This window comes from Scyliorhinus torazame, chromosome 11, assembly GCF_047496885.1.
Source record: "Scyliorhinus torazame isolate Kashiwa2021f chromosome 11, sScyTor2.1, whole genome shotgun sequence".
Taxonomy (NCBI): Eukaryota; Metazoa; Chordata; class Chondrichthyes; order Carcharhiniformes; family Scyliorhinidae; genus Scyliorhinus; species Scyliorhinus torazame.
This window is the reverse complement of record NC_092717.1, coordinates 185,408,014-185,435,851: the sequence shown is the minus strand read 5'-3', so window position 1 is coordinate 185,435,851 and position 27,838 is coordinate 185,408,014. Positions and strand designations below refer to the sequence as shown.

Genomic DNA, 27,838 nt, shown 5'->3' with positions numbered 1-27,838 from the left:
GTGAAGAAGACAAAAGCTATGCATGTTGAGGGAATATAGAAACAGGAGGTAGACCATTCAGCCCATTAAGTGTCCTCCACCAATCAATATGATCATGGCTGATCATCCACTTCTACTCAACACCATCCCCATGTCCCTTTATGTCATTAGAAATCTCTCAATCTCAGCTTTAAATACAGTGAATTACTGAGCTTCCACATCCCTCTGGGGTAGCGAATTCCAAAGATTCACGATCCTCTGAGCAAAGGGAATTCTCCTCATCTCAGGTCGAAGTGGATTTCCCCTTATTTTGAAATTATTTCCCCTTTTTTCTAGACCCCCCCAAAAGGTGGAATATCTTAACTGCATCCACCCTATCCCAAAACATAGTTCCAATGAGAACACCTCTCCTTCGAAGCTCTAGAGGCTATGGGCCCAGTTTCCCCAATCTCTCTTCATAGGGCAGTCCCATCATCCTGGGAACAAGTCTAGTGAACCTTTGATGCTCTTCCTCTCTAGCAGTAATATCCTTCCTAAGTTAAGGGGACCAAAACTGCACACAGGATTCCAGGCGTCAATTAAAACTTTCAAGACAGAGGGCAATAGATTTTTGTTGGTTATTAAGGGATATGGAGCAAAGACAGGCCAATAGAGTTGAGGTATAGATCAGCCAAGAAATAATTGAATGGTGCGACAGACCATTGGTGCGTGCATACTCCATCCCCAGCTCCTCCAAACGTGCAAATCTCTCCTCCAGAAACAGAGCTTTCATCTCTTTTACCTCTTTCTCCTTCCACCCCCGGAATTTTGCATCCATCCTCCCTGGCTCAAACCCATGATTCCCTCTGATCGGCTTCATCCTCGACCCTGCCCTCAACTTGAAGCGCTGTTGGAATTGCCCCCAAATCTTCAGCATGGCTACCACTCCAGAATTACCCAAATACTCCTGTGGATCAAACGGGGCCTAAAGATCTATGTGCTGAATGTAAATACAGTTAATTCACCAGTTATGTTCTATGTTTGTAAATACAGTTAATTCACCAGTTATGTTCTATGTTATTAACCCTGTGGATTTTATCTGTGGGCCATTGTATGGCTTCACCCACAGAGGGAGATGTTGGAGCATGTACGGGCTCAGCCCATGGCTCCGCCCCTTTGAAGGAGTATAAGAGTAGCTGGCCTGTGGACTGTCCTCAGTATGTACCAGTCGCAGGCAGGCAAAGTTGATAGTTAATTAAAACCACTGTTTTACTCCGACACGAGTCCTTGAGTGAATTGATGGTCGCATCAATCTACACCTGTTCCTATGTCTAAGAGGAACACTTTCCCCCATTTTTGGTACTTGTTGTCTGCTTTCTAGGCAGATTATAGAGCAGCACAAATTCAGTATACTTCCATGTGCACGGGAAGCACAGTGGTGCAGTGGTTAGCACTGCTGCCTCACAGCGCCGAGGTCTCGGATTCGATCCCGGCCCCGGGTCACTGTCAGTGTGGAGTCTGCACATTCTTCCCGAGTCTGCGTGGGTCTCGCCCCCACAACCCAAAAGGATGTGCAGGGTAGGTGAATTGGCCACGCTAAATTGCCCCTTAATTGGGAATAAAAAGAGTTGCGAAATCTAAATTTCAAAAAATACTTTCATATGCAGTATCTTATGACTATGAAAGATCAGAAATAAGCTTGCATGTAGAAAGTGGATGTTCACTCAATGTAAGCAATTTTGAAAGATTTTTACTTTGTACCTAACTCGTAACTGACAGGAGTCGAGGGGACTTTATATCCAAGCCTTGCTGCAGCTCACCTGGAAGCGTTCAATACCAATGTTCTTAGTAAAATTTGGAATATTCTGTAGAAATTGGAAGCGCATTCCCGGTACAACATTCATTATCCTTGCATATCTGAAAATGGTCTGTTACCTGCAGTCTCTGTTCAATATTAAATTCCAGAGCAAATCCTTTCAATGACCTCATAAATATGTCTTTAGCTACAATATCTCACATATCACATGCAAACCACAAAGCTCCCATTCTTAGGTCTCTGTTTACCATAGAGGACCTGAATGTATTCTGTCTATCTGGTGATCACTTAAATCTGATCAGCTTGTATTTGTCAGGTAATGCAAGAGTATTAAAGTAGCTTCTTTAGGTAAGAAGGAAGCTCAAGCCCGTCACCTCTTCATTGCAACGGCTTTGATCTCTGGATTATTGCAAGCTTCGTCCTCTGAGGCAGCTAGTGGAACCCTTATCCATGTCTTTGTCACCTCAACAATGACAATTTCAAAACTCCTTTGGCCAACCGTAATTCTACCATTGTTTAAAAACTTCAGATCATCCAAACTTTTTTTCCATAATACTGTCCTACAACAAGTACCACCAATCGATCAAATCTGCCTTTGACCTTTGTTGGCTCTGCACTCCAAAAACTCCATCCCTGTGTTTAATTTACCTCATGCCTTCAGCCCTCCCTAGCTGTGTAACTTTATCCAGCTTGACAATCACCAAATCACTGCCTACCCACTCCCAGTTCTTCCTTTATCTCTAGATTCACATTCTGAAATTTCATCTCTTTGACCAAAATTTTGATCATCCCTGCTATCTGCTTCTTTTGCTCAATACCCATTTTATGACAGCATCTCTGTGAAGCCCACTGGTGCTTTTGTATATCAAAGACACTTTTTATATATTGCTATAGTAGCAGTTCATGTCTTGCCACAACTCGGATTGCCCTGCAGTGAAGGATAGAAACGGAAGCAAGAATTTATGGGTTTACAGGCTTTTATTTACAGAGACACACGTGACATTATCAATTACCTCCACCCAGTCAACACTTGTCCCTCTCCTGTATGTGTGAACACAGCTGAATCCCCAGTCAAGACCCACCATCTGAATGCCTCCATTCAATTAATATGCAATTAACATATCACAAGGCTTCTTGATGGAAAAGTGATCTCAGCCATGTTTCTTTTTTCTTTCCCAGCAAACACCAGAAGAGGAACTTTGCAACTTGCTGACAAACATCATCTTCTCTGTAACGTGGCGAGGGGTAGAGGGCTCTGAGGATGCAGCGTGGAAAGAGCGAGGCCAGATCTTTTCTGTCCTGACCAAACTTGGGACAGCCTGCGAGCTGGTCCGTCCGCCTGATGAAATTAAAAGAAGGTCAGTGTCACATCTTTGAACTTGCTGCAAACTATGTGGATTCATCTTCACTTCCACCTCCTCCTCCTCTTTCCACAAACCCAACCACTGACCCCCCCAAAAACAAATTACAAAAGATGCACACTCCACATTGGGAGTGAAATTCTTCTGATTCATGATTGCTTTGTGAATGTTTGACTTCAGTAAACTGGGAATGTTTCCAGGAAAAAAGAATGCTCAGGGAGGATGTTTAGAAGTGTTGCAGATTCCAAAGGATCGAGTTTAAAATGAAATGAGTAATTACAAACCCTACAGCAAGAGACTGGAGAAGGAAACTGTTTAGATTTAAAGGGGCTGGTTTTGAGTGCCCTTGCCTGGTGTTAACAGAGTGTTAACAGCCTCAGAATGTGGCCAGTAACCTGAACACAAACAATGTGTCTTCACCATTTTGAAAGGGGTCTACTTCATGTGTCCACAGCCCCCACTGGTTTCACATGAAGATCAGGTATTTTGTTTGTCATTGTAGGTAAAAACAGGTTAAATCCAGCACAGTGGGTACCCTGCTCAATTCCATGGACGATAGAACAGGATAAGGCTGCAAAGGAAGTTGAGGAGGAGCAGGTGTGTTCCTCTGGGCCCACCAATGTATCCAGATACAAGGGTCCTGGATGTCTGAGTGGCTGCAGGGCATTCTGGAGGGGGAGGGTGAACAGCCAGCTGTCGTGGTGCATATAGGCACCAACGATATCAGTAAAAAAAACGGGATGAGGTCCTACAAGCTGAATTTAGGGAGTTAGGAGTTAAACTAAAAAGTAGGACCTCAAAGGTAGTAATCTCAGGATTGTTACCAGTGCCACATGCTAGTCAGAGTAGGACTGGCAGGATAGATAAGATGGCTTGAGAGATGGTGCAAGAGGGAAGGATTTGCATTCTTGGGACACTGGAACCGGTTCTGGGGGAGGTGGGACCAGTACAAACCGAACGGTCTGCACCTGGGCAGGACTGGAACCAATGTCCTGGGGGGAGGGCGCTTGCTAGTTCTCGTGGGGAGGGTTTAAACTAATATGGCAGGGGGGTGGGAACTGATGCAGGAGGTCGGAGGGAAGTAAGGTGGGGACAGAAACAATGGGCAGTAAAGGGAAAAATGGAAGGCAGAGAAACCAAAGACACAAATCAAAAAGGGCCACATTACATCATGATTCAAAAAGGGCAATAAATGTCAAAACAACAAGCCTGAAGGCTGTGTCTCAATGCGAGGAGCATTTTTAACAAGGTTGATGAATTATCTATGCTGAAAATCATTAACAGATATGATGTAATTGAGATCAAGGAGACCTGGCTCCAGGGTGACCAAATACGAGAACCCAACATCCAGGGGTATTCAATATTCAGAAAAGATAGAAGGAAAGTAATGAGAGGTGGGGTAGCTTTGCTGGTTAAAGAGGAGATTAATGCAATAGTAACCAAGGATATTAGCCTGGAGCATGTGGAATCTGTATGGGTGGAGCTGTGGAACACCAAAGGGCAAAGAACGTTAGTGGGAGTTGTGTCCAGACCATCAACAGTAGTTATGAGGTTAAGAATGGCATCAAACAGGAAATTAGAGATGCATGTAGTAAGGGTACAACAGTTATTATGGGTGACTTCAATCTGCATATTGATTGGGCTAATCAAACTGGTAGCAATGCGATGGAGGAGGATTTCCTGGAATGTATAAGAGATGGTTTTCTCGATCAATATGTCGAGGAACTGACTAGAGAGCTGGCCATCCTAGACTGGATATTGTGCAATGAGAGAGGATTAATTAGCAATGCTGTGATGTGAGATTCTTCAGGGAAGAGTGACCATAATATGGTAGAATTCTTCATTAAGATGGAGAGTGACACAGTTAAATCTGAGATTAGAGCCCTGAACTTAAAAGAAAGCTAAATTTGATGGTAGGAGACGTGAATTGGCTAGGATAAGCTGGAAAAGGATACTTAAGGGGCTGACTGTGGATAGACAATGGCAGACATTTAAAGAGCACATAGATAAACTTCAGCAATTGTACATACCTGTCTGCCGCAAGAATAAGACGGGGAAGTTAACTCAACCACGGCCAAGAGAAATCAGGGATAGTGTTAAAGCCAAAGAAGAGACATATAAATTGGCCAGAAAAAGCAACAAGCCTGAGGACTGGGAGAAATTTAAAATTCAGCAGAGGAGGACAAAGGGTTTAATTCGGAAGGGGAAAATAGAACACGAGAGTAAGCTTGCAGAAAACATAAAAACTGACTGCAAAAGCTTCTATAGATATGTGAAGAGAAAACGACTGGTGAAGACAAATATAGGTCCTTAGTTAGAATCAGGTGAATTTATAATGGGCAACAAAGAGATGGCAGACCAGTTGAATAATTACTTTGGATCTGTCTTCATTAAGGAGGACACAAATAACCTTCCAGAAATACTGGGGGACAGAGGGTTTAGCATGAAGGAGGAACTGAAGAAAATCCTTATTAGTCAGGAAATTGTATTGGGGAAATTGATGGAATTAAAACCCGTTAAGTCCCCAGGACCTGATGGTCTGCATCCCAGAGTACTTAAGGAAGTGGCCCTAAAAATAGTGAATGCATTGGTGATCATTTTCCAACATTCTATAGACTGTGGAAGAGTTCCAATGGATTGGAGAGTAGCTCATGTAACCCCACATTTTAAAAAAGGAGGGAGAGAGTAAACGAGGAATTATAGACGGTTAGCCTGACGTCAGTGGTGGGAAAATGCTGGAGTCAATTATTAAGGATGAAATAACTGAGCATTTGGAAAGTGGGGACAGGATTGGTCTTAAGTCCGCATGAATTCACTAGCGGGAAATCATGCTTGACAAATCTTATGGAATTATTTGAGGATGTGACTAATAGAGTGGACAAGGGTGAACCAGTGGATGTTGATATCTGGACTTTCAAAAGGCTTTTGACAAGGTCCCTCACAAGAGATTAGTGAGCAAAATTAAAGCTCATGGTATTGGGGTAATGCATTGACATGGATAGAGAACTGGTTGGTAGACAGAGAGCAGAGAGTCCGAATAAACAGGTCATTTTCAGAGTGGCAGGCAGTGACTAGTGGGGTACTGCAGAATTCAGAGCTGGGACCCCAGCTGTTCACAATATACATTAATAATTTGGACGAAGGAATTGCATGCAATATCTCCAAATTGGTAGACGACACTAAGCTGAGTGGCGGTGTCTGCTGTGAGGAGGATGCAAAGAAGCTTCAGGGTGACATGGACATGCTGGCTGAGTGGGCAAATACTTGGCAAATGCAATATAATGTGGATAAATATGAAGTTATCCACTTTGGTGGCAAAAACAGGACGGCAGATTATTATCTGAATGGTGGCAGTTTAAGAAAAGGGGAAGTGCAAAGATAACCTGGGTGTCATGTTGGAACAGTCGCTGAAGGTTGGCATGCAGGTACAGCAAGCAATGAGGAAAGCTGACAGCATGCTGGCCTTCATAACGAGAGGATTTGGATAAGGAGAAGGGATGTCTTGCAGCAGTTATACCGGGATGGCAGGACTGACATATGAAGAAAGACTGGAGTTTAGAAGAATGAGAAGGGATCTCATAGAAAAATAGAAAATCTTGATGGGGCTGGACATGGGTATCCCAGCGTGGGATGGCTTTAATGAGAAATCCCATTGACAAGCGGCAGGAATAGAGAATCCCATTGCCAGCGATCGCCGCTCCATTGAGAAACACGCTGCGGGTGGACCAGAGAATCTTGCCCATTATCAGGTTATGTGCTAGCTTGGTTCCATTCCTGGTAGGTTGTGGGTACATACCTCATCTCAGGGGCTCGTAAGGCAGCACCGTAGCACTATGGGTAGCACTGTTGCTTCACAACTCCAGGGTCCCAGGTTCGATTCCCAGCTTGGGTCACTGTCTGTGTGTAGTCTGCACATTCTCCCCGTGTCTGCGTGGGTTTCCTCCGGGCGTTCCAGTTTGCTCCCACATGCCCCGAAAGACATGCTGTTGGGTGAACTGGACATTTTGAATTCTCTCTCTATGTACCCGAACAGATGCCAGAATGTGGCGACTAGGGGATTTTTCACAGTAACTTCATTGCAGTGTTAATGTAAGCCTACTTGTGACAATAAAGATTATTATAAAGATTATTATTAATCTAACACTTCTGTGCAATGCTGAGAATGTGTAGCACGATTAAAGGTGCCATCTCATATGTTAAACAGAGGATCCCTGCCAGCCCAAATATCATATGAATAAAGGTAGGTAATTCTGCCCGGGTCATTCTTTCTCCCTCCATCACTACCAAGGACAGGATCATAATCTCTCCCACCTGCAGCCACAGCTGATGAACCCATTGTACTGATTGACTGCGTCAATCTGATGCAGATGTCCTGAGACTGTTTGATTTGATACTGTACAGCAAGATTTACTCTGTATTTAGCCCTTGCTATAACTGCACTGAGAATGTTTGATGTGACATTATGGAGCGAGCTTTACTCTGCATCTAATCTGTCCCTGGCATGTTAGGGACAGTGGTTTCCTGAAATGGAGTGCATTCCATAGGAAACACTTACCTCAATGAGCAAAATAAATTGTTTTAGATCGGATATAATAATAGGGCTGGAATTGAAAGGCAAGTATGAGCCATTGATAAGACTGCCCATTATAACAAAAACAACAGAGAATGGCCACAAGTTGAAATGACTTCAAACCAATAAAGCAGCTAATCAGTTTAATACTCTGGGAATTATTATTTTCTCCCTTATAAAAGGCTTGGACCTGCTGAACAATATTTGAAGGCCATCTCAGTCAGGATAGAAGCATGTGAGAAAGAAAAACGTTTAAGTTATAAAGCATCTTTCATGACCTCAGGATGCCCTAAAACATTTTGCAGCCACTATTGCAATGTAAGGAAACATGGCAACCTATTTGCAAACAGCAAGATCACATAAACAATGAGATAATGGCCTGATAATCTGTTTGTAATGTTGGTTGAGGGATGAATATTGGCCAGGATAATGGGAGAACTCTTGGAATATCATTGTGGGATATTTTGGCGAGGATTTTCTAGCTGTTCCTGCCGGTGGGATCTTCCTCACCTGATGGCGGCGGCCCTCCGTCGTGGGATCCGCAGCAACGGAGGGTGTGAACCCAGGGAACCTCATTGAAAGTGGCAGGACTGGAAGATCTACCACCGGTGGCGGGTCACCTCCTCTGCCTCAATGCATGCCATGGAGGGGCGGAAAATCCTGCCCATCATGTTCAGCTGTGAGGACAGACAGAACCTTAATGTAACAGTCAGCTTTGACAGGAAAAGACTTCCTCAGTACTGTGTTGGAATATCATCCTAGATTCTGCGTTGAAGTCTCTTGAGTCAGGTTTATGCACCATGACAATGTGAAAATGCAACCCACTGAATCTTGGGGCTGAAATTTAACTTGCCAGAACTTATTCACTTGCACAGAATTAAAATTGGCTTTTTTGTGTTCAAACAGTTACAAAATAGTAAGAATAGTGGAATCAGAATGATCAAAAAGTAGTAAGATATTGGAGAAGACAGTTGCTGAAGTCAGTCATCAAATCACAAGGTTGTTGGTTATGTTTTGTTATGGGTTGAATGCTATCTTTTGCTTGTGTTACAGTCTATTGGAGATGATGCTGGAGTCTGCATTCTCTGACCTTAAGGATGCCACGAGCACTGCGCTAACAAGTCATGTCCAAAACATCCTGAAGCTTCTCCGACTGCTTCAAGACTTTCTTTTTTCAGAAGGGCAGAACAATCAAGTGCTTTGGAGTGAAAAGGTAAGGAGTGGGTGGGGATGTCAGTCAAATGAGACTTTCCTTCTTCTCCAGTTCTCTTCCTGAAGGCAGGTCCAACCCACAGCGGCCAAGGACTCCACCATGAGCAGGTAGAGCAAGGAGGCAGCCCGAATCCACCCTAACCAGAACAGGGGTCAAGCTTATGTCGTTGGCACTATCCTGCCCAGTTGTGCAGCTAGCTGAACCAACCAACCTCCAAGGAATTCAAGTTCCTGTGGCAACATACACTTTTCAATGCATGTTGTAGTCTGGATGGATGAGTAATGATGGTAGGTCAGAAATATTCTTTCCATCACAAACCTGACCAGCTCCTGTTCTTGCCACCTGCCATTGTCGCATGTTGGAAGGATTTACAAGTTGATACTCAACCTGTTTAGACGTGGTATGACTGCACCTTCCTTGACCATCAAGTCCTGGAGTGGGACTTCACACCGGAACTTCTGGATCAGAGACAAAGGACTCTACCCACTGCATCACAAAACCGTCTTGCAATGAGACTGTTGAACTGAAAAGAGTGCATTGCTGGGTAAGTACTTTGAGTGGTGGAGTTGCTCAGCCTTGCAGGCCAGAACATCCCAGGTTCCATTGCTCGTTTTTGATGTGTCAACTCAGCTTGGCTGGATGGAATGTCAGTTGGAATGCAACAAATATCTTTGTTGTGTCAATAACCTGGAACTCTGTACCTAATATGCAAGTACCCTCAACACATTGACTGCAGCAGCTTCAGCGAAGGCCCAGGAAACTAGTGAAACGCAGGAGCGGTTGCGTTTCCGCGAGATCTGGCTCATCTTTCAGTCTTTGTTTATTCTTGTACCTTTTTTTTGTCTTTTCTTGGTCTGCATGGTGAATACAATTTACCAAGAGATGTTGGTCAGTGTCTCAGCTTTATTGATTCAAGATGAAAGGCTTTAATTCTCATTGATTAGTGGCAGGTGCAAGGAGTTGGGGTGAGGCCCTATCTTTGGTGGCACAGCTAATTTTGGGAGGATTCTTGTCCTGATGGTACAGTGTCACCGGCAGATGATGGCTGCTAGCAACGAAGTCAATCTGACTGTAAATGGCTCCACATTGCGGGATGTCAAAACCCAGTTTCAGGAGTTGCGAGGTGTCTTTATGAAGGCAGTGGTGGCAGATGAGGAGATTCTTGCGACAGAGAGAGCATTGTCCTTGGTGGAAGCCTGCCTCTGTACAGTTGAGGTTCTGTTGCATGGTCTATCATCCACCCTAAGGAATGCGGGAGAAGAAGATAGTGGACTGGTGAGGAGCTCTGCTGAGCCTGGTATCTCCGGTTAGATGGTGGAGAGGTTTCTAGCCAAGATTGAGAACTGTCTGCCATGTTTCCGCAATCTTGACCCGGAGGGTGGGCAGCTCAAATTTCATGGGGAAAGATATTATTCCATTGGGGCAGTTCAAAGACAGTTCACTAGGATCATTCCTGCTATGGAGGGATTGTCTTATGAGCAAAGGTTAGGCAGGTTGGGACTTTACTCATTGGAATTTAGAAGAATGAGAGACAATCTCATTGAAAAATATAAGATTCTTAAGTGGCTTGACAGGGTAAATGCTGAGTGGATATTTCCCTTCATGGGAGAGTCTAGGACCAGAGCGCTTAAGTCTCAGAATAAAGGTGTCTTAATTTAAGACTGAAATGAGGAGGAATTTCTTCTCTCAAAGGGTTGTGAGTCTTTGAAACTCCTTGCCACAGAGAGCTGGGGGAGCAGAGTCCTTGTGTATATTTAAGGCTGAGATAGATAGATTCTTGATCAGTAAGGGAATCAACGGTTACGGGGAAAAGGCAGGAAAGTGGCTGTGAGGAATGTAGGATCCTAATGAGTGGCAAAGCAGGCTCAAGGGGCCAAAAAGACTACTCCTGTTCTTAGTTCTTATGGTCTTAAGGGCACATTTAATTATGTATTTGAAGCATTGGGGTGGGGTGGCCTTCCAACCTTTGGTTCTGTGTGGTCCTATTCCTGGTGTTGGCCGAGAGGGGTATGGATATCCTGAGCCAGACGGGCTGGTGTGGCACTGACATGCTGGTAGGGATAGTGCCGAGCTGGCAATGCCATGTTGCTCATGCCAGGGGTCATGTCTGGGGGTGCCTTATCCTTAATAGGCGGGGGGAGGGGGCCTTGAGGACCCCATAAGAGGTAAGTTGGGTGCAGTGGAGGGGGTTTGGAGGCCGTGGTGGGGTAGCTGAAGGGAGGATTCGAAAGATCAGGGCAGCCTTTAAAAATGGTGCCGTGTAGTGCGGGAAATAGTGTTCATGTGGTCTCGGTAGGGCGTTCCTTGCTGAGGCCAAAACAATCTGCAAAGTGCCGTTGCACACACCGAGAAACACCCTGCTCAACGCGTCTGAAGTGGGACTCTGTTTCTGTCCCATTGAATCGCAACCCCATTCTTTTTCTTTTTGGATATACTCATTCTTCTTCGGGCCCAGGTGGACTGTTTTATCCCGTTGAAGTCCATCATTTATTCTGAATTGGGTCTCATTTGACTTCTTCTGCTGTCAGAACTTTTGTGAGTAATGTCGGCTTCCATATCCTCCATTTCTGGTAGTAGGTTGTGCATCTGGTGGAGTGTTTCCTCTTGGTGGGTCTCTTTAGGGGCTGTGCTTGCATGGGACTGGATGGGCCTAGCATGGGAGAGGGGGATGGGGGGGGGGGGGGGTTGTCAGATAGGGGAAGCCATGATAGTCCTGGGGGCTAATTCTTTCATGTCTTTATTCTTGTGATGGCGCTGGACTAGGCCAGACCATTGTCACGATCATTGTCCTGTTGCTCCTCGGGTGCTGGTGGCACCTCTCTTGGGGGTGCTGTGGGGGAATCTCACAATGGCTGGCCTACATTCAGAGAGATGTTGAATTGGTGTAGGTCTGACATTAGGGACCGATCTTTATCCGTGGTGAATTCCTCCTGAGAGTTTGATGGACCCACTTGGCGGATGGTTGGTCTATCTTTGTTTTGTTGTAATATGGTGGATCCCAGGGGTGCGTTCTGGACAGTTCTTGCTCTTCTTCTTCCTCAATTTTCTTCAGGCTTGATGAGGTGTTAGGAGTGTTATCTATATTCCTCCTTGTTTTGGTGCCTTTGTGGGCTCGAGGTGGTAGTGCTGGAGGGTGGCATGAACAAGCAGATATTAACTTTTGTTGGCTTTTGGGTGGCCAAATCCTTTCCTTGTTTTGATGGTCTCAGTATTGGGATGTTGTCCTGCAATTCCGGGGGATGGGGTACGATGCTGGCCCTCCCAGGGCGCCCCCAGTCTGAGGGCCGCTCTGATGGCCTTCCCGTCCTTGTGTTGGTTTTGCTCCCTCCAATCTCTTCGACTGCAACCAGGCTACTTTCCTCTTGAGTCTTAGGTCTTAATCCCAAGATTTCCTCTTGCCCTTTTGGGGGCGGTGTTGGTGGTTCGATGACCTGTTTTGTCCTTGCACCTGGGACGGGGAGATGGGGTTGTTGTGGCTCGGAACTGGGACTGGGATTGTTGGAGCTCAGTTTTTCGCTCTCGGCTCTTGTTCTCTTTTTAATTTTTCTATGGGAGATGCTGAGTTGTTAACATGGAGTCTGGCTGTGTCTGGTCCTCACTTGATTTTGTCTTTGTCTTTTGCCATCTCCTAGAATCATAGAATTTACAGTGCCGCAGGGGACCATTCAGCCCATCGAGTCTGTACCGGCTCTTGGAAAGCTTAGGGTAGCTGCCCGTTCCGATCTGTGTCTGGAAAAGAGTTCAAATTGCGTTGTAAGAGTTAGCCAAATTCCCCTTAGTACTAGGGTTCTCAGGATATTGTTTTCTTCATCTGTCATTCTGTTTTAGGTCTACAAAATTATGAGGGACATAGACAGAGTGGATAGTCAGAGACTTTTTCCCAGGGTAGAGGGGTCAATTACTACGTTTAAGGTGCGAGGGGCAAGGTTTAGAGGAGATGTACAAGGTAAGTTTTTTACACAGCGGGTAGTGGGTGCCTGGAACTCGCTACCGGAGGAGGCGGTGGAAGCAGGGACGATAGTGACGTTTAAGGGGCATCTTGACAAATACATGAATAGGATGGGAATAGAGGGATACGGACCCCGGAAGTGTAGAAGATTTTAGTTTAGATGGGCAGCATGGTCGGCGCAGGCTTGGAGGGCCGAAGGGCCTGTTCCTGTTCTGTACTTTTCTTTGTTCTTTGTTTTTAACCTTTGGGTCTGATGTCGGTCTAAATTGTTGCCTGTATCCTGTTTGGGTGCAGACGGGTAATTATCTGCGAGGGGGAACCTGCTGGGGATTTTGTTCCTGATTCATCCAGTCTTGTTGCTCCTAACTGTATAATAACTATTGCTTTGGGCTGTTCCTGTTATACATTGACACCTGCAGCTGTCTTTTTGCTTTTGCTTGTTTTGTGCAAACTTGTGTAAAAATGGAAAGTCTCCAATAAAGGGACATTTAAAAAAAAAAAAAGAAGGCATAACAAGAAAGGAGCAACTAGGGATGGGCACAAAATTCAAGCTTTGTCAATGAAATGCTGTAAATTAATGTTAAAAAATTAAGCTCAGTACTGAATAGTCTTGATTCCTTTTCTTCATTATTATCTTCTGACTCTTGTAAAGTGAGTGTCCTTGTTTGTGTATATGACAGTAGGAGAATAGCAGTGTGTACGAATGTGTGTATATATATATATATATGCAGAAAAATATAATTTGTCAAATTATTTATTTATCGACCTTCCTGTTTTCAGATTCTTGAAGGCGTCATTAACTTATTGGACAAGCTCGCCGTTTGGTGCCATTCAGACAATGGGACATCTGACTTGAATGAAATGGCTCAGATTGGCCTCCGGATTATACTGGGCTACATTGTACAGGAAGACACACAGGTTTGTAAACTTTTATCTGTGAAAATAGCACAAGGGCAACACCAGGACACTGCCAACCCTGAGGCTCCAGTTCCTGGCAAAACCACTTTTTTAAAAATTGATTATATGGTGTGGGTATTGTTGGCTAAGCCAGCATTTATTGCCCATCCCTAGTTTCGTTTGAGATGGTAATGGTGAGCTGCCGTCTTGAACCGTTGCAGTTCCTAAGGTATAGGTGCACCCACAGTGCTGTTAAGGAGGGAGTTCCAGGACTTGACAAAGCGACAGTGAAGGAACGACGATATATTTCCAAGTCCGGATGGTGAGTGAATATGGTGAGTGAATTGGAAGGAAACCTTCAGGTGGTGGTGTTCCCAGGTATCCGCTGCCCTTGACCTTCTAGGTGATAATGCCCGTGGGTTTGGAAGGCGCTGCAGAAGGAAGCTTGGTGAGTTCCTGCAGTGCATCTTGTAGATGGTACACATAGCTGCTACTGTTCGTTGGTGGGGGAGGGATTGAATGTTTGTGGAATGGGTAACAATCAAGTGGGTTGCTTTGCCCTGAATGGTGTTGAGCTTCTTGAGTGTTGTTGGAGCTGCACTCGTCCAGGCAAGTTTGGAGTATTCCATTACACTCCTGCCTTGTGCAGTATAGATGGTGGACAAGCTTTTGGGGGGCCAGGAGAAGAGTTACTCACCGCAGGATTCCTTGCCTTTGACCTGCTCTGGTTGCCAAAGTATTTATATGGAAGCAAATCTGTTGAACATATTAAAGTCTAGTTAGTTGAGCTTTGCTGATAAGTTTTCAACTATAATAGGGATTCCAGTACCCGATTTCAGTCAATGTACTAAGATTGGCAGTCTCATTTCCACAGTGATACTTGGGTCTTTGTTACTCTGGGCATCAGTCTGATGTATCCATCCTTCGCCACAGAAGGGTCCAATTTCTTATTTATGTGAGAACAGACACCAGGGATTGCTGGATTCTCCGCAATCGGCGCGGTGTCCGCCGACCGGCACCAAAAACGGCGCGAATCAGTCCGGCATCGTGCCGCCCCAAAGGTGCGGAATTCTCCGCATCTTGAGGGGCCGAGCACTCACCTTCAGGGGCTAGGCCCGTGCCGGACTGATTTCCGCCCCTCCAGCTGGCGGGAAAGGCCTTTGGTGCCCCGCCATCTGGCGCGGAAATGACTTTGCCGGGCGGCGCATGCGCGGGGGCGTCAGCGGCCACTCATGGCATCCCCGCGCAGGCGCAGTGGAGGGGGTCTCTTCCGCCTCCGCCATAGTGGAGACCATGGCGAAGGCAGAAGGAAAAGAGTGCCCCCACGGCACAGGCACGCCCGCGGATCGGTGGGCCCCGATCGTGAGCCAGGCCACCGTGGGGGCACCCGCCGGGGCCAGATCGCCCCGCACGCCCCCCCAGGACCCCAGAGCCCGCCCGCGCCGCCTTGTCCGGCCGGTAATTCGGCAACCGGCAGGGGCGGGATTCACGCCAGCCCCCGGCGATTCTCTGACCCGGCGGGGTGTCGGAGAATCCCGCCCCTGAGGTTTCACATAGATAAATCTTTGAAGGTGGCAGGATAAGTTGGTAAGGCTGTTAAAAAGATAGCTATTGGCTTCCGGTTGTGGCTATGCCTAGGTAGGTCGCACGTTCGGCAGCTCCCGCCAAGAACGGACTTTTGGGCCCTTTTGAGGAGCCCCAGCGGCACTTGCAAATGGTTCCCAGTGTGGGAAGGTGATAGTAAGGTTTCCCCAGCGCTATATGGAGTGGACCAGGTTGGAGCCATCAAAAAAGTGGTTTTAGAGCAGCGAAGAGAGCGGGGGAGGAAAAGCAAGATGGCGGCGGGTGGAGATCAAGCAGCCTGGGAGCTGTGGTCGCGGGAGCAGCAAGAGTTCTTTTAAAACTGCTTTGAGGAGCTGAGAGCAGAAATGCTAGCGCCAATGAAGGCGTTAATCGAAAAGCTGGTGGAGATCCAGAAGGCCCAAGGGGCGACGATTCGAGAGGGGCGGCAGAAGGCCTCATGAAGGAGGACGAGATTTTGGGCCTGGCGGTGAAGTTGGAGGCGCACGAGGCGCTACACAAGAAGGGGCAGGAGGGGCAGCACGGTGGCGCAGTGGGTTAGCCCTGTTGCCTCACGGCGCCGAAGTCCCAGGTTCGATCCTGGCTCTGGGTCACTGTCCGTGTGGAGTTTGCACATTCTCCCCGTGTTTGCGTGGGTTTCGCCCCCACAACCCAAATGATGTGCAGGCTAGGTTGAGTGGCCACGCTAAATTGCCCCTTAATTGGAAAAAATGAATTGGATACGCTAAATTTTAAAAAACAAAAGAAGTGGCAGAAGTTTGAGGACCTGGAGAACAGGTCGAGGAGGAAGAATCTTCGGATTCTGGGTCTCCCTGAAGGAGTGGAGGGGTCCGACGCTGGGGCATATGTAGTTACAAGGCTCTACACGCTGATGGGCGCGGGAGCTTTCCCGAGGCCCCTGGAGCTGGATGGGGCTCATCGAATCCTGGCAAGGAGGGCTAAAGCCAACGAGCCGCCAAGGGCTGTAGTGGTGAGGTTCCACCGCTTTATGGACAGAGAGTGTGTCCTGAGATGGGCGCAGAAAGAACGCAGCAGCAGGTGGGAGAATACGGAGATCCGTGTCTACCTGGACTGGAGTGCGGAGGTGGCCAAGAAGAGGGCTGGTTTTAATCAGGCCAAGGCGGTTCTCCATCGAAAGGGGGTGAAGTTTGGAATGCTGCAGCCAGCGCGATTGTGGGTCACGTTTCAGGACCGTCACCACTATTTTGAGACACCAGATGAGGCGTGGACCTTTATTCAGACTGAAAAGCTGGACTCGAACTGAGGGTTTGTTGAGGGGGGGGTGTTTCCTGTATTTTGGGGGTGTTCTTCTTCTGGTTTCAGGTTGGGAAGAGGGGAAATGGGAAGGGGTGAGTGGATATGATGTGGGGGCTGTGTGAGAGTGTTGGCGTCGGTACTGTAGGGGCAGGTCCCCGCTGATGAAGGGGGGGGTTGGAAGCCCGGGGTTGGGGAGCTGAGGCAAGGTCGCAGAAAAAGGAGCTGCGCCATAGGGGGCGGGGACGGCTCGGATGGAAAGCTTTTTCCCACGCTAAGGAAGGGAGGGGCGGGGCCTGGAGGGAAGGGTGGTGCTGGAGGAGAGCGCACATTGATCGACAGGGGGAGGTGGAGGGATTCCCACACTGGGGGGTCGTTGGAATGGCGGGAGTCAGCAGGAGTCAGCTGACTTACGGGAGTGTAATGGGGGCAGCAAAATGGCTGGATGGGGGGGGGGGGGGGGGGACTGGGTTGCTGCTGTATTGGCCACAGGGGGGCTGGAGGTAAAAGAGGGAGTCGGGGTGGGGGTCCTCCGCTGGGGGGACTGGAGGGTGCGGGAGGCGCGGGCACGTGGCAGGCCTAAAAAAGGGGATGGTTAGTCGGCGGGGGGGGAGGGGGGGGCGGGGGCAAGTAGCCCCCTGATACGGCTGATAACTTGGAATGTGAGGGGCTTTAATGGGCCGGTCAAGAGGGCCCGGGTGTTCGCGCACTTAAAGGGACTGGAGGCAGACGTGGTCATGCTCCAGGAGACACACTTGAAGGTGGCAGATCAGGTCCGGCTGAGAAAGGGGTGGGTAGGGCAGGTCTTTCACTCGGGGCTGGATGCGAAGAATAGAGGGGTTGCGATACTGGTGGGAAAGCGGGTGTCGTTTGAGGCGATGAATATTGTGGCGGGTAATGGAGGTCGATACATGATGGTGAGCAGTAGGTTGCAGGGGACGCGGGTGGTACTGGTGAACGTATATGCCCCGAATTGGGATGATGCCGGATTTATGAAACTTTATAATTGGGGGGCGGGGGGGGGGGAAACTTCAACACAGTGCTGGACCCAGCACTGGACCATTCCAGGTCCAGGACGGGTAAGAGGCCGGCTGCGGCCAAGATTCTCAGGGGGTTTATGGACCAGATGGGGGGAGTGGATCCGTGGAGGTTGCCAGGCCGGTGGCCAGAGAATTTTTTTTTTTCTACCACGTCCATAAAGCCTATTCCCAGATAGATTTCTTTATAATGAGTAGGGCACTAATCCCGAAAGTGAAGGGAACGGAATATTCGGCTATAGCCATCTCGGACCACGCCCTGCATTGGGTGGAGCTGGAGTTGGGGGAGGAGAGGGACCACGCCCGCTGTGGCGCCTCAATGTGGGATTGTTGGTGGATGAGGAGATGTGCGGGCGGATCCGGGGTGTATTCAAAGATACACGGAGGCCAGCGACAATGGGGAGGTGCAGGTGGGGGTAGTCTGGGAGGCTCTGAAGGCGGTGGTTAGGGGAGAGCTCATTTCAATTAGGGCCCATAGGGAGAAGAGAGAAAGGAGGGAGAGGGAGAGATTGGTGGGGGAGATATTAAGGGTGGACAGGAGCTATGCAGAAGCCCTCCCGAGGAGGGGCTGCTTAGGGAGCAACGAAACCTCCAAATGGAATTTGATCTACTGACCACGGGAAAAGCAAAGGCGCAGTGGAGGAAACTGCAGGGGGCGGTAGATGAGTATGGGGAGAAGGCGAGCCGGATGCTGGCACGTCAGCTTCGTAAGAGGGAGGCAGCGAGGGAGATTGGTAGAATTAGAGATAGAGGGTGGAATACGGTGCGGAGTGCGGTGAGAATAAACAAGGTATTTAGGGACTTCTATGGGGATCTGTATAGGCCTGAGCCCCCGGAGGGGCGGGGGGGGAGGGAATGCGGCGATTCTTGGACCAACTGAGGTTCCCGAGGGTGGAGGAGGAGCAGGTGGCTGGTTTGGGGGCGCCGATTGGGCTAGAGGAGCTGGTTAAAGGATTGGGGAGCATGCTGGCGGGGAAGGCCCCGGGACCGAACGGGTTCCCGGTTGAATTTTACAGAAAGTATGTGGACTTGCTGGGCCCGTTGCTGGCGAGAATTTTTAATGAGGCGAGGGAGGAGGGGACCCTGCCCCCGACAATGTCCCGGGCGCTGATCTCGTTGATTTTGAAGTGGGATAAGGATCCATTGCAATGTGGATCGTGTAGGCCAATTTCGCTCCTCAATGTAGACGCTAAGTTGTTGGCGATGGTTCTGGCTACGAGGATTGAGGACTGTGTCCCGGGGGTGATCCATGAGGACCAGACGGGGTTTTATTAAGGGCAGGCAGTTACACAAAAATGTGCGGAGGCTCTTAAATGTGATCATGATGCCCTCGGTGGAGGGGGAAGTGGAGGTAGTGGCGGCTATGGACGCGGAGAAGGCCTTTGATCGGGTGGAGTGGGAGTATCTCTGGGAAGTGCTTGGGAGGTTTGGGTTCAGGAAGGGTTCATAAGATGGGTCAGGCTGTTATATAGGGCCCCAGTGGCGAGTGTGGCTATGAACCGGCGGAGTACTTTAGGTTGTACCGCGGGACGAGACAGGGGTGTCCCTTATCCCCCTTGTTGTTTGCACTGGCAATTGAGCCGCTGGCCATGGCACTGAGGGAGTCTAGGAACTGGAGGGGATTGGTCCTGGGGGGGAGGAACACCGGGTGTCGTTATATGCTGATGACCTGTTGTTGTATGTTGCGGACCCAGTGGAGGGGATGGCGGAGGTTATGCAGATCCTTGGGGAGTTTGGGGACTTCTCGGGCTATTAGCTCAACGTGGGGAAGAGTGAGCTCTTTGTGGTGCATGCGGGGCACCAGGGAAGGGGGATAGACAAGCTATCGCTGAAGAGGGCGGAGAGGAGCTTCCGATACCTGGGGATCCAGGTAGCTAGGAGCTGGGGGGCCCTGCACTAGCTCAATTTGACACGGTTGGAAGAACAGATTGAGGAGGACTTCAAGAGATGGGATATGCTGCCACTCTTCCTGGCGGGTAGGGTGCAGTCGGTCAAGATGACGGTCCTCCCGAGGTTCCTGTTTGCGTTCCGGTGCTTGCCCATCCTAATCCCCAAGGCTTTTTAAAAACGGGTAAGCAGGAGTATTATGGGATTCGTATGGGCGAATAAGACCCCGAGGGTGAAGAGGGTGCTTTTGGAACGTAGCAGGGACAGGGGGGGGGGGAGGGGGCTGGCGCTGCCGAATCTATGTGACTATTATTGGGCAGCTAATGTGGCGATGATCCATAAGTGGGTAATGGAGGGAGAGGGGGCGGCGTGGAAGAGGCTAGAGGGAGGCTTCTTGTGTGGGTACGAGTCTGGGGGCACTGGTGACGGCACCGTTGCAGCTTCCGCCGACAAGGTACACCACGAGTCCGGTGGTGGCGGTGACTCTGAAGATCTGGGGGCAGTAGAGGCGACATGGGGGTGAGGTGGGGGCCTCGGTCTGGTCCCCCATATGAGAGGTTTGTTCCGGGTAGGATGGATGTGGGGTTTCATCAGGCTGGGATTAAAAGAATGGGGGACCTATTCATCGACAGGACCTTTGCGAGGCTAGGGGCGCTAGTGGAGAAATTTGGGTTACCTCCCGGGAATGCTTATAGGTACATGCAAGTGAGGGCGTTTGTGAGACGGCAGGTGAGGGAATTTCCGCTGCTCCCAGCACGAAGGATTCAGGACAGGGTAATTTCGGGTGTATGGGTTGGAAAAGGTAAGGTCTCGGCGATCTATCAGGAGGCGGAGGAGGTCTCAGTGGAGGAGTTAAAGGGTAAGTGGGAGGAGGAGCTGGGGGAGGAACTGGATGAAGATCTGTGGGCTGATGCCCTGAGTCAGGTTAATTCTTCCTCCTCTTGCGCCAGGCTCAGCCTAATACAGTTCAGAGTTGTCCATAGGGCGCAAATGACAGGGGCGAGGATGAGTAGGTTTTTTGGGGTGGAGGACAGGTGTGTGAGGTGCTCGGGGAGCCCAGCAAATCACACCCATATGTTCTGGACATGCCCGGCGCTGGAGTGGCTCTGGAGGGGCTTTGCGAGGACTATGTCCAAAGTGGTGAACACCCGGGTCAAGCTGAGCTGGGGGTTGGCATTATTTGGGGTAGCGGACGAGCCGGGAGTGCAGGAGTCGAAAGAGGGCAGTGTTCTGGCCTTTGCGTCCCTGGCAGCCCGGCGGAGGATCCTACTAATGTGGAGGGATACGAAGCCCCCAAGGGTGGAAGCTTGGATGAATGATATGGCAGGGTTCATCAAGCTGGAAAGGATAAAGTTTGCCTTGCGAGGGTCTGTGCAGGGGTTCCTCAGGCGGTGGCAACCGTTCCTAGACTTTCTCGTGGAACGTTAGGTGGAGGTCAACAGCAGCAGCAACCCGGGGGGGGGGGGGGGGGGGGGGGGTTGGTTTTTCTGTTTTGTTTAGGTTAGAGTGGGGCGTTTTCCTTATTGGTGTGTTTATTTGTTAAATGGGGGTTATTGTATTTTGTTGGAAATCTCAATTATAATTTTTGCTTGTTCTGTGCTTTATTTTTGTATTTTTTATTTTTTTCTGGTTGGAGTGTTTTGTTGAAAATCGTTGAAAATTTGAATAAATATATATATATTTTTTAAAAGATAGCTATTAATTAATCCAAAAAGAAAGTTAGGACAAATGTGCTTTCCCAGAAAGTGAGTAAAATGTGGGACTTGCCACCACGTGGAGTAGTTATTTTTTGTACCTTCATACACACATTTATTTCCCTTTGGGGAATAGGTGGAAGGAATCAGAACACAGAATACAGAACATTACAGCGCAGTACAGGCCCTTCGGCCCTCGATGTTGCGCCGACCTGTGAAACCACTCTAAAGCCCATCTACACTATTCCTTTATCGTCCATATGTCTATCCAATGACAATTTGAAAGCCCTTAGTGTTGGCGAGTCCACTACGGTTGCAGGCAGGTCATTCCACGCCCTTACTACTCTCTGGGTAAAGAACCTGCCTCTGACATCTGTCTTATATCTATCTCCCCTCAATTTAAAGCTATGTGCCCTCGTGCTAGACATCACCATCCGAAGAAGAAGGCTCTCACTGTCCACCCTATCCAATCCTCTGATCATCTTGTATGCCTCAATTATGTCACCTTTTAACCTTCTTCTCTCTAACGGAAACAGCCTCAAGTCCCTCAGCCTTTCCTCATAAGATCTTCCCTCCATACCAGGCAACATTCTAGTAAATCTCCTCTGCACCCTTTCCAATGCTTCCACATCCTTCCTATAATGCGGCGACCAGAATTGCACGCAATACTCCAAATGCGGCCGCACCAGAGTTTTGTACAGCTGGAACATGACCTCATGGCTCAGTAACTCAATCCCTCTACCAATAAAAGCTAACACACCGTACACCTTCTTAACAGCCCTCTCAACCTGGGTGGCAACTATCAGGGATCTATGTATATGGACACCGAGATCTCTCTGCTCATCCATACTGCCAAGAATCTTATCATTAGCCCAGTACTCTGTCTTCCTGTTATTCCTTCCAAAATGAATCACCTCACACTTTTCTGCATTAAACTCCATTTGCCACCTCTCAGCCCAATGCTGCAGCTTATCTATGTCAATCTGTAACTTGTAACATCCTTCCGCACTGTCCACAACTCCACCGACTTTAGTGTCATCTGCAAATTTACTCACCCATCCTTCTACGCCCTCCTCCAGGTCATTTATAAAAATGGCAAACAGCAGTGGCCCCAAAACAGATCCTTGTGGTACACCACTAGTAACTGGACTCCAGTCTGAACATTTCCCATCAACCACCACCCTTTGTCTTCTTCCAGCTAGCCAATTTCTGATCCAAACTGCTAAATCACCCTGAATCCCATGCCTCTGTATTTTCTGCAGTAGCCTACCATGGGGAACCTTATCAAACACTTTACTGAAATCCATATACACCACATCAACTGCTTTACCCTCATCCACCTGTTTGGTCACCTTCTCAAAGAACTCAATAAGGTTTGTGAGGCACAACCTACCCTTCACAAAACCGTGTTGACTATCTCTAATCAAATTATTCCTTTCCAGATGATTACACATCCTATCTCTTATAAACCTTTCCAAGGTTTTGCCCACAACAGAAGTAAGGCTCACTGGTCTATAGTTACCGGGGTTGTCTCTACTCCCCTTCTTGAACACGGGAACAACATTTGCTATCCTCCAGTCTTCTGGCACTATTCCTGTAGACAAAGATGACTTAAAGATCAAAGCCAAAGGCTCAGCAATCTCCTCCCTAGCTTCCCAGAGAATCCTAGGATAAATCCCATCCAGCCCAGGGGACTTATCTATTTTCACACTTTCCAAAATTGCTAACACCTCCTCCTTATGAACCTCAAGCCTTTCTAGTCTAGTAGCCTGCATCTCAGTATTCTCCTCGACAATATTGTCTTTTTCCTGTGTGAATACTGATGAAAAATATTCATTTAGCACCTCTCCTATCTCCTCGGACTCCAAGCACAACTTCCCACTATTGTCCTTGACTAGCCCTACTCTTACCCTAGTCATTCGTTTATTCCTGACATATCTATAGAAAGCTTTAGGGTTATCCTTGATCCTACCTGCCAAAGACTTCTCATGTCCCCGCCTGGCTCTTCTTAGCTCTCTCTTTAGGTCCTTCCTAGCTAACTTGTAACTCTCAAGCACCCTAACTGAACCTTCATGTCTCATCTTTACATAAGCTTCCTTCTTCCTCTTGACAAGTGTTTCGACTGCTTTAGTAAACCACGGTTCCCTTGCTCGACCACTTCCTCCCTGCCTGACAGGTACATACTTATCAAGGACACGCAGTAGCTCTTCCTTGAACAAGCTCCACATTTCCATTGTGCCCATCCCCTGCAGTTTTCCTCACCATCCGATGCATCCTAAGCCTTGCCTCATCACATCATAATTGCCTTTCCCCAAGATATAACTCTTGCCCTGCGGTATATACCTATCCCTTTCCATCACTAAAGTAAACGTAATCGAATTGTGGTCACTATCACGAAAGTGCTCACCTACCTCCAAATCTAACACCTGTCCTGGTTCATTACCCAGTACCAAATCCAATATGGCCTTGCCTCTCGTTGGCCTATCTGCATACTGTGTCAGGAAACCCTCCTGTACACATTGGACAAAAACGGACCCATCTAAAGTACTCGAACTATAGCGTTTCCAGTCAATATTTGGAAAGTTAAAGTCCCCCATAACAACTACCCTGTTGCTTTCGCTCCTATCCGGAATCATCTTTGCAATCCTTTCCTCTACATCTCTGGAACTTTTCGGAGGCCTATAGAAAACCCTAACAGGGTGACCTCTCCTTTCCTGTTTCTAACCTCAGCCCATACTACCTCAGTAGACGAGTCCTCGTCAAACGTCTTTTCTGCCACCGTAATACTTGACGAACAATGCCACCCCTCCCCCTCTTTTACCACCTTCCCTGCACTTACTGAAATATCTGAACCCTGGCACCTGCAACAACCATTCCTGTCCCTGCTCTATCCATGTCTCCAAAATAGCCACAACATCGAAGTCCCAGATACCAACCCATGCCGCAAGTTCACCCACCTTATTCCGGATGCTCCTGGCATTGAAGAAGACACACTTTAAACCACCTTCCTGCCTGCCTGTACACTCCTGCAACTTTGAAATCTTACTCATGACCTCACTACTCTCAACCTCCTGTATACTGGAGCTGCAATTCAGGTTCCCAAGCCCCTGCTGAACTAGTTTAAACCCTCCCGAAGAGCATTCGCAAATTTCCCCCCCCAGGATATTGGTACCCCTCTGGTCCAGATGTAGACCATCCCGTTTGTAGAAGTCCCACCGACCCCAGAATGAGCCCCAATTATCCAGAAATCTGAAACCCTCCCTCCTACACCATCCCCGTAGCCACGTGTTCAACTCCTCTCTCTCTATTCCTCGTCTCACTATCATGTGGCACGGTTAACAACCCAGAGATAATAACTGTTTGTCCTAGATCTAAGTTTCCACCCTAGCTCCCTGAATTCCTGCCTTACATCCCTATCCCTTTTCCTACCTATCTCGTTGGTACCTATGTGGACCAGAAAGAAACTAGAAAAGTGCATGAGGGAGAATGGAACAGAAGGACATGATAGGGCTAGATAAATTCGGGGGGAGTGGGGGGGGGGGGGGGAGAAGAGTTTTCATGGAGCATAAATACCACCATAGACCAGTTGAGGGTGAATGGCTTGTTTCTATGTTGTAAATTCTATGTAATTTCAACTTTACTGCACTAAGTTTCAATAGTTGCTCCAATTACTTTGACCTCAAATAATGTCACAAGCCAGTACAAGATATGGATTGATCTCTTCCACACTTTTTGATAGAAAGAGATTTATCTCCATTTAAGAGAGAGCTTGGGCGTACCCAGTGTTGGCCACTGATCAGTGTTACATTACCACAATTGGTAATATGTTGTATTCTTTATCTTTTCTTCCAGAATGACCCAATGTAGTGTTGACAAAGAATATACCTATCAAAAGATTGAAACAAAATTAATTTATTATTACACTACTAATTGAGTGAAGTTTGCACACTCTACTGAGTTATAGATGATAAACAAATGATATTGAATGTGTACTACAGAATTCAATATTCTATCTAACTACTAACTACACTATGACTTGACCTTGTGCTGCATATCTCTAATCAACTTTTGCTCTGCTCTCTCCATGTTCTCTTCAGCTTCTCCCAGAATTCCTTGAGAGGCTGTCTTAAATACAGTGAATTAGTAACGCCCTCTAGTGTTTGATTTACACATAGTGACAATTAATCCTTCACTATCCTGACTATATATGTATCATTACAATCAGAACTAATAGTTGGTTATAAAAGGCCATTTGTCCTTACAATGCTGTCTTGCCGATAGAGAATAAATGTTAAATGTAGCCTCAGCTCCCCATCTATATTTAATGTATATTTAAATGTTACATTTAAAGAAAATGTGTTGTCTGCTTGCGATGTTGCCTCTGTATTTGATTCTCTGCTCTTCAACTCTCCTCAGGTGTGTGCAGTGGCCTGTGTTAAGCTTCATAACCTCCTTCTGACCATGCCGATATGGAAGGAGGAGGCCTGCTTTCTGCTGGGAAAACTGGATATTCCCCTTACCAGATCCATCCAGGGTAAGACCGAGATCTTCTCTTATTTGGTGCCCATTGTCCGCACTCTCATGGATCAGTGTTACAAGTTGCTTGAACTGCAATACCAGCTGCCATCCCTGCCACCCACCAATGGTAGTCCGACCTTCTTCGAAGATTTTCAGCATTTCTGTGCCACCTCCGAATGGAGATTATTCATGGACAGACATGTGAGTATTTTATGCATAGTTTGATATCCTAACACGTTTCGCATGAGTTGTATGATTTTATGTGCCTGACATTTTGTAAAAATTGTTATGGAAGTGCAATGAGCCCAGTCTCATACTTCTTAGTTTATAATCTAAAATGTTTCCATCTCAAAAATGTGAGACTCCTCGGGCGGGATTCTCCCTTCTGGGGAGTAAGTCCTCCCCACGCCGGTGGGAAAACCGGCGCCAACCACTCTGGTGTCAACAGCCCCCGAAAGTGAGGAATTGTCTGAACTTTTGGGGGCTAGGTGGACACCGGAGGGGTTGACGCCACTCCAGCTGGCGCCGAAGGACCGGCCCGAGTTCGCCGGCGGGATCTCGCACATGCGCGGACCGGCCGGCGTATTTCCATGCATGCGCAGACCGACCTGCATATTTCCTTGCATGCATGGGGGTTCTCTTCTCCGAACCGGCCCCCGGGCAATATGGTGGAGCCCTATAGGGTCCTGGCGCAGAGGAAAGAAGTCCTCCCACGGAACAAGCCCGCCTGTAGATTGTGGGCCAGGCCACCATGGGGGCCCCCCCCCCGGGTTGGATCCCCCCGTGCCCCCCCAAGGGCTGCCCCCGCACACTCACCTGCCAGGTCCCGCCGTGCGTGAGGTGAGTAATTCGCGACGGCAGAACTGGCCAAACCTGGACGGCCGCTTGGCCCATCAGGGCCCGGAGAATAACCGGGGGGGCCGCTGTCAACGGCCGCTGCCGCCCGAAAAACGGCATCAGAGAATAGGGCAGCCGGCGTCGGGGCGGGATTCGTGCCTCCCCCCGGGGATTCTCCGACCCGGTGGGATCAGAGAATCCCGACCCTCATGTCCATCAGTCATTCCTTTTTATTGTACCTTTGTGCTTTTCAAACCTGATCCTGGGGTTTACTGGGCAATTCTTCTTGCCTTTTATCCTTATTGATAGATAGCCTGCATCATATGTATTTTGATACCTAGGTTACGAACATACGAATTAGGAGCAGGAAGGCCACTCGGCATTTCGAGTCTGCTCCGCCATTCAATAAGATTATGACTAATCTGATTGTAACCTCAACCCCACATACCCCCAATAACCTTTCGCCTCTTTGATAAGAATCTAACTACCTCAAAAATATTCAAAGACTCTGCTTCCACTGCCCTTTTTTATTAATCCATGGAATGTTGGTGTCCCTGGCTAGGCCAGCAATTATTGTGCATCCCTAATTGCCCTGAGTGGTTTGCGAGACCATTTCAGACGGGTAGTTAAGAGTGAACCACATTGTTGTGGATCTGGAGTCACATGTAGACCAGACCACGGAAAGATTCCTCCCCTAAAGGGCATTAGTGAACCGGTTGGACTTTTATGACCATAATATTCGACAATAGTTTCATGATTTGATTATTTTTATTGAATTGAAATTCCACCATCTGCTGTGGTGGGATTTGAACCCAGATCCCCAGAGCATTATGCTGGGTCCCTGGATTACTAGCCCAGTGACAGTACCCCAACGCCACCGCCTCCCCAATGAGGAAGAGATTTACAAAGACTCATGCCCCTATGGGAGAACAAATTGCTTCTCATCTCTGTCTTAAATTAATGGCCCCTTATTTTTAAACTGTGGCCCTTTGTTCTAGATTTGCGCACAAGAGGAAACATCCTCCCCTTATAGAATCATAGAATCATGGGATTTACAGTGCAGAAGGTGGCCATTCGGCCCATCGAGTCTGCACCAAACCTTGGAAAGAGCACCCTACTTAAGCCCATGCCTCCACCCTATCCCCGTAACCCAGTAACCCGACCTAACCTTTTGGACACTAAGGTGCAATTTTGCATGGCCAATCCACGTAACCTGCACATCTTTGGACTGTGGGAGGAAATCGGAGCACCCGAAGGAAACCCACG

At 48.0% G+C, this 27,838-nt stretch overlaps 1 protein-coding gene across 3 annotated transcripts in view; it reads left to right on the top strand.

The window, feature by feature from the left end:
• Window positions 1-27,838, top strand: part of nbeal2 (neurobeachin-like 2) — a 519,702-nt gene that overhangs the window by 376,236 nt on the left and 115,628 nt on the right. For all 3 annotated transcript variants that reach the window (XM_072468153.1, XM_072468151.1, XM_072468152.1), the window contains 4 exons: window positions 2,954-3,132; window positions 8,759-8,918; window positions 13,648-13,785; window positions 25,634-25,936. In XM_072468153.1, coding sequence (XP_072324254.1) covers window positions 2,954-3,132; window positions 8,759-8,918; window positions 13,648-13,785; window positions 25,634-25,936 — 780 coding nt within the window. The remainder of the gene's footprint in view (window positions 1-2,953; window positions 3,133-8,758; window positions 8,919-13,647; window positions 13,786-25,633; window positions 25,937-27,838) is intronic.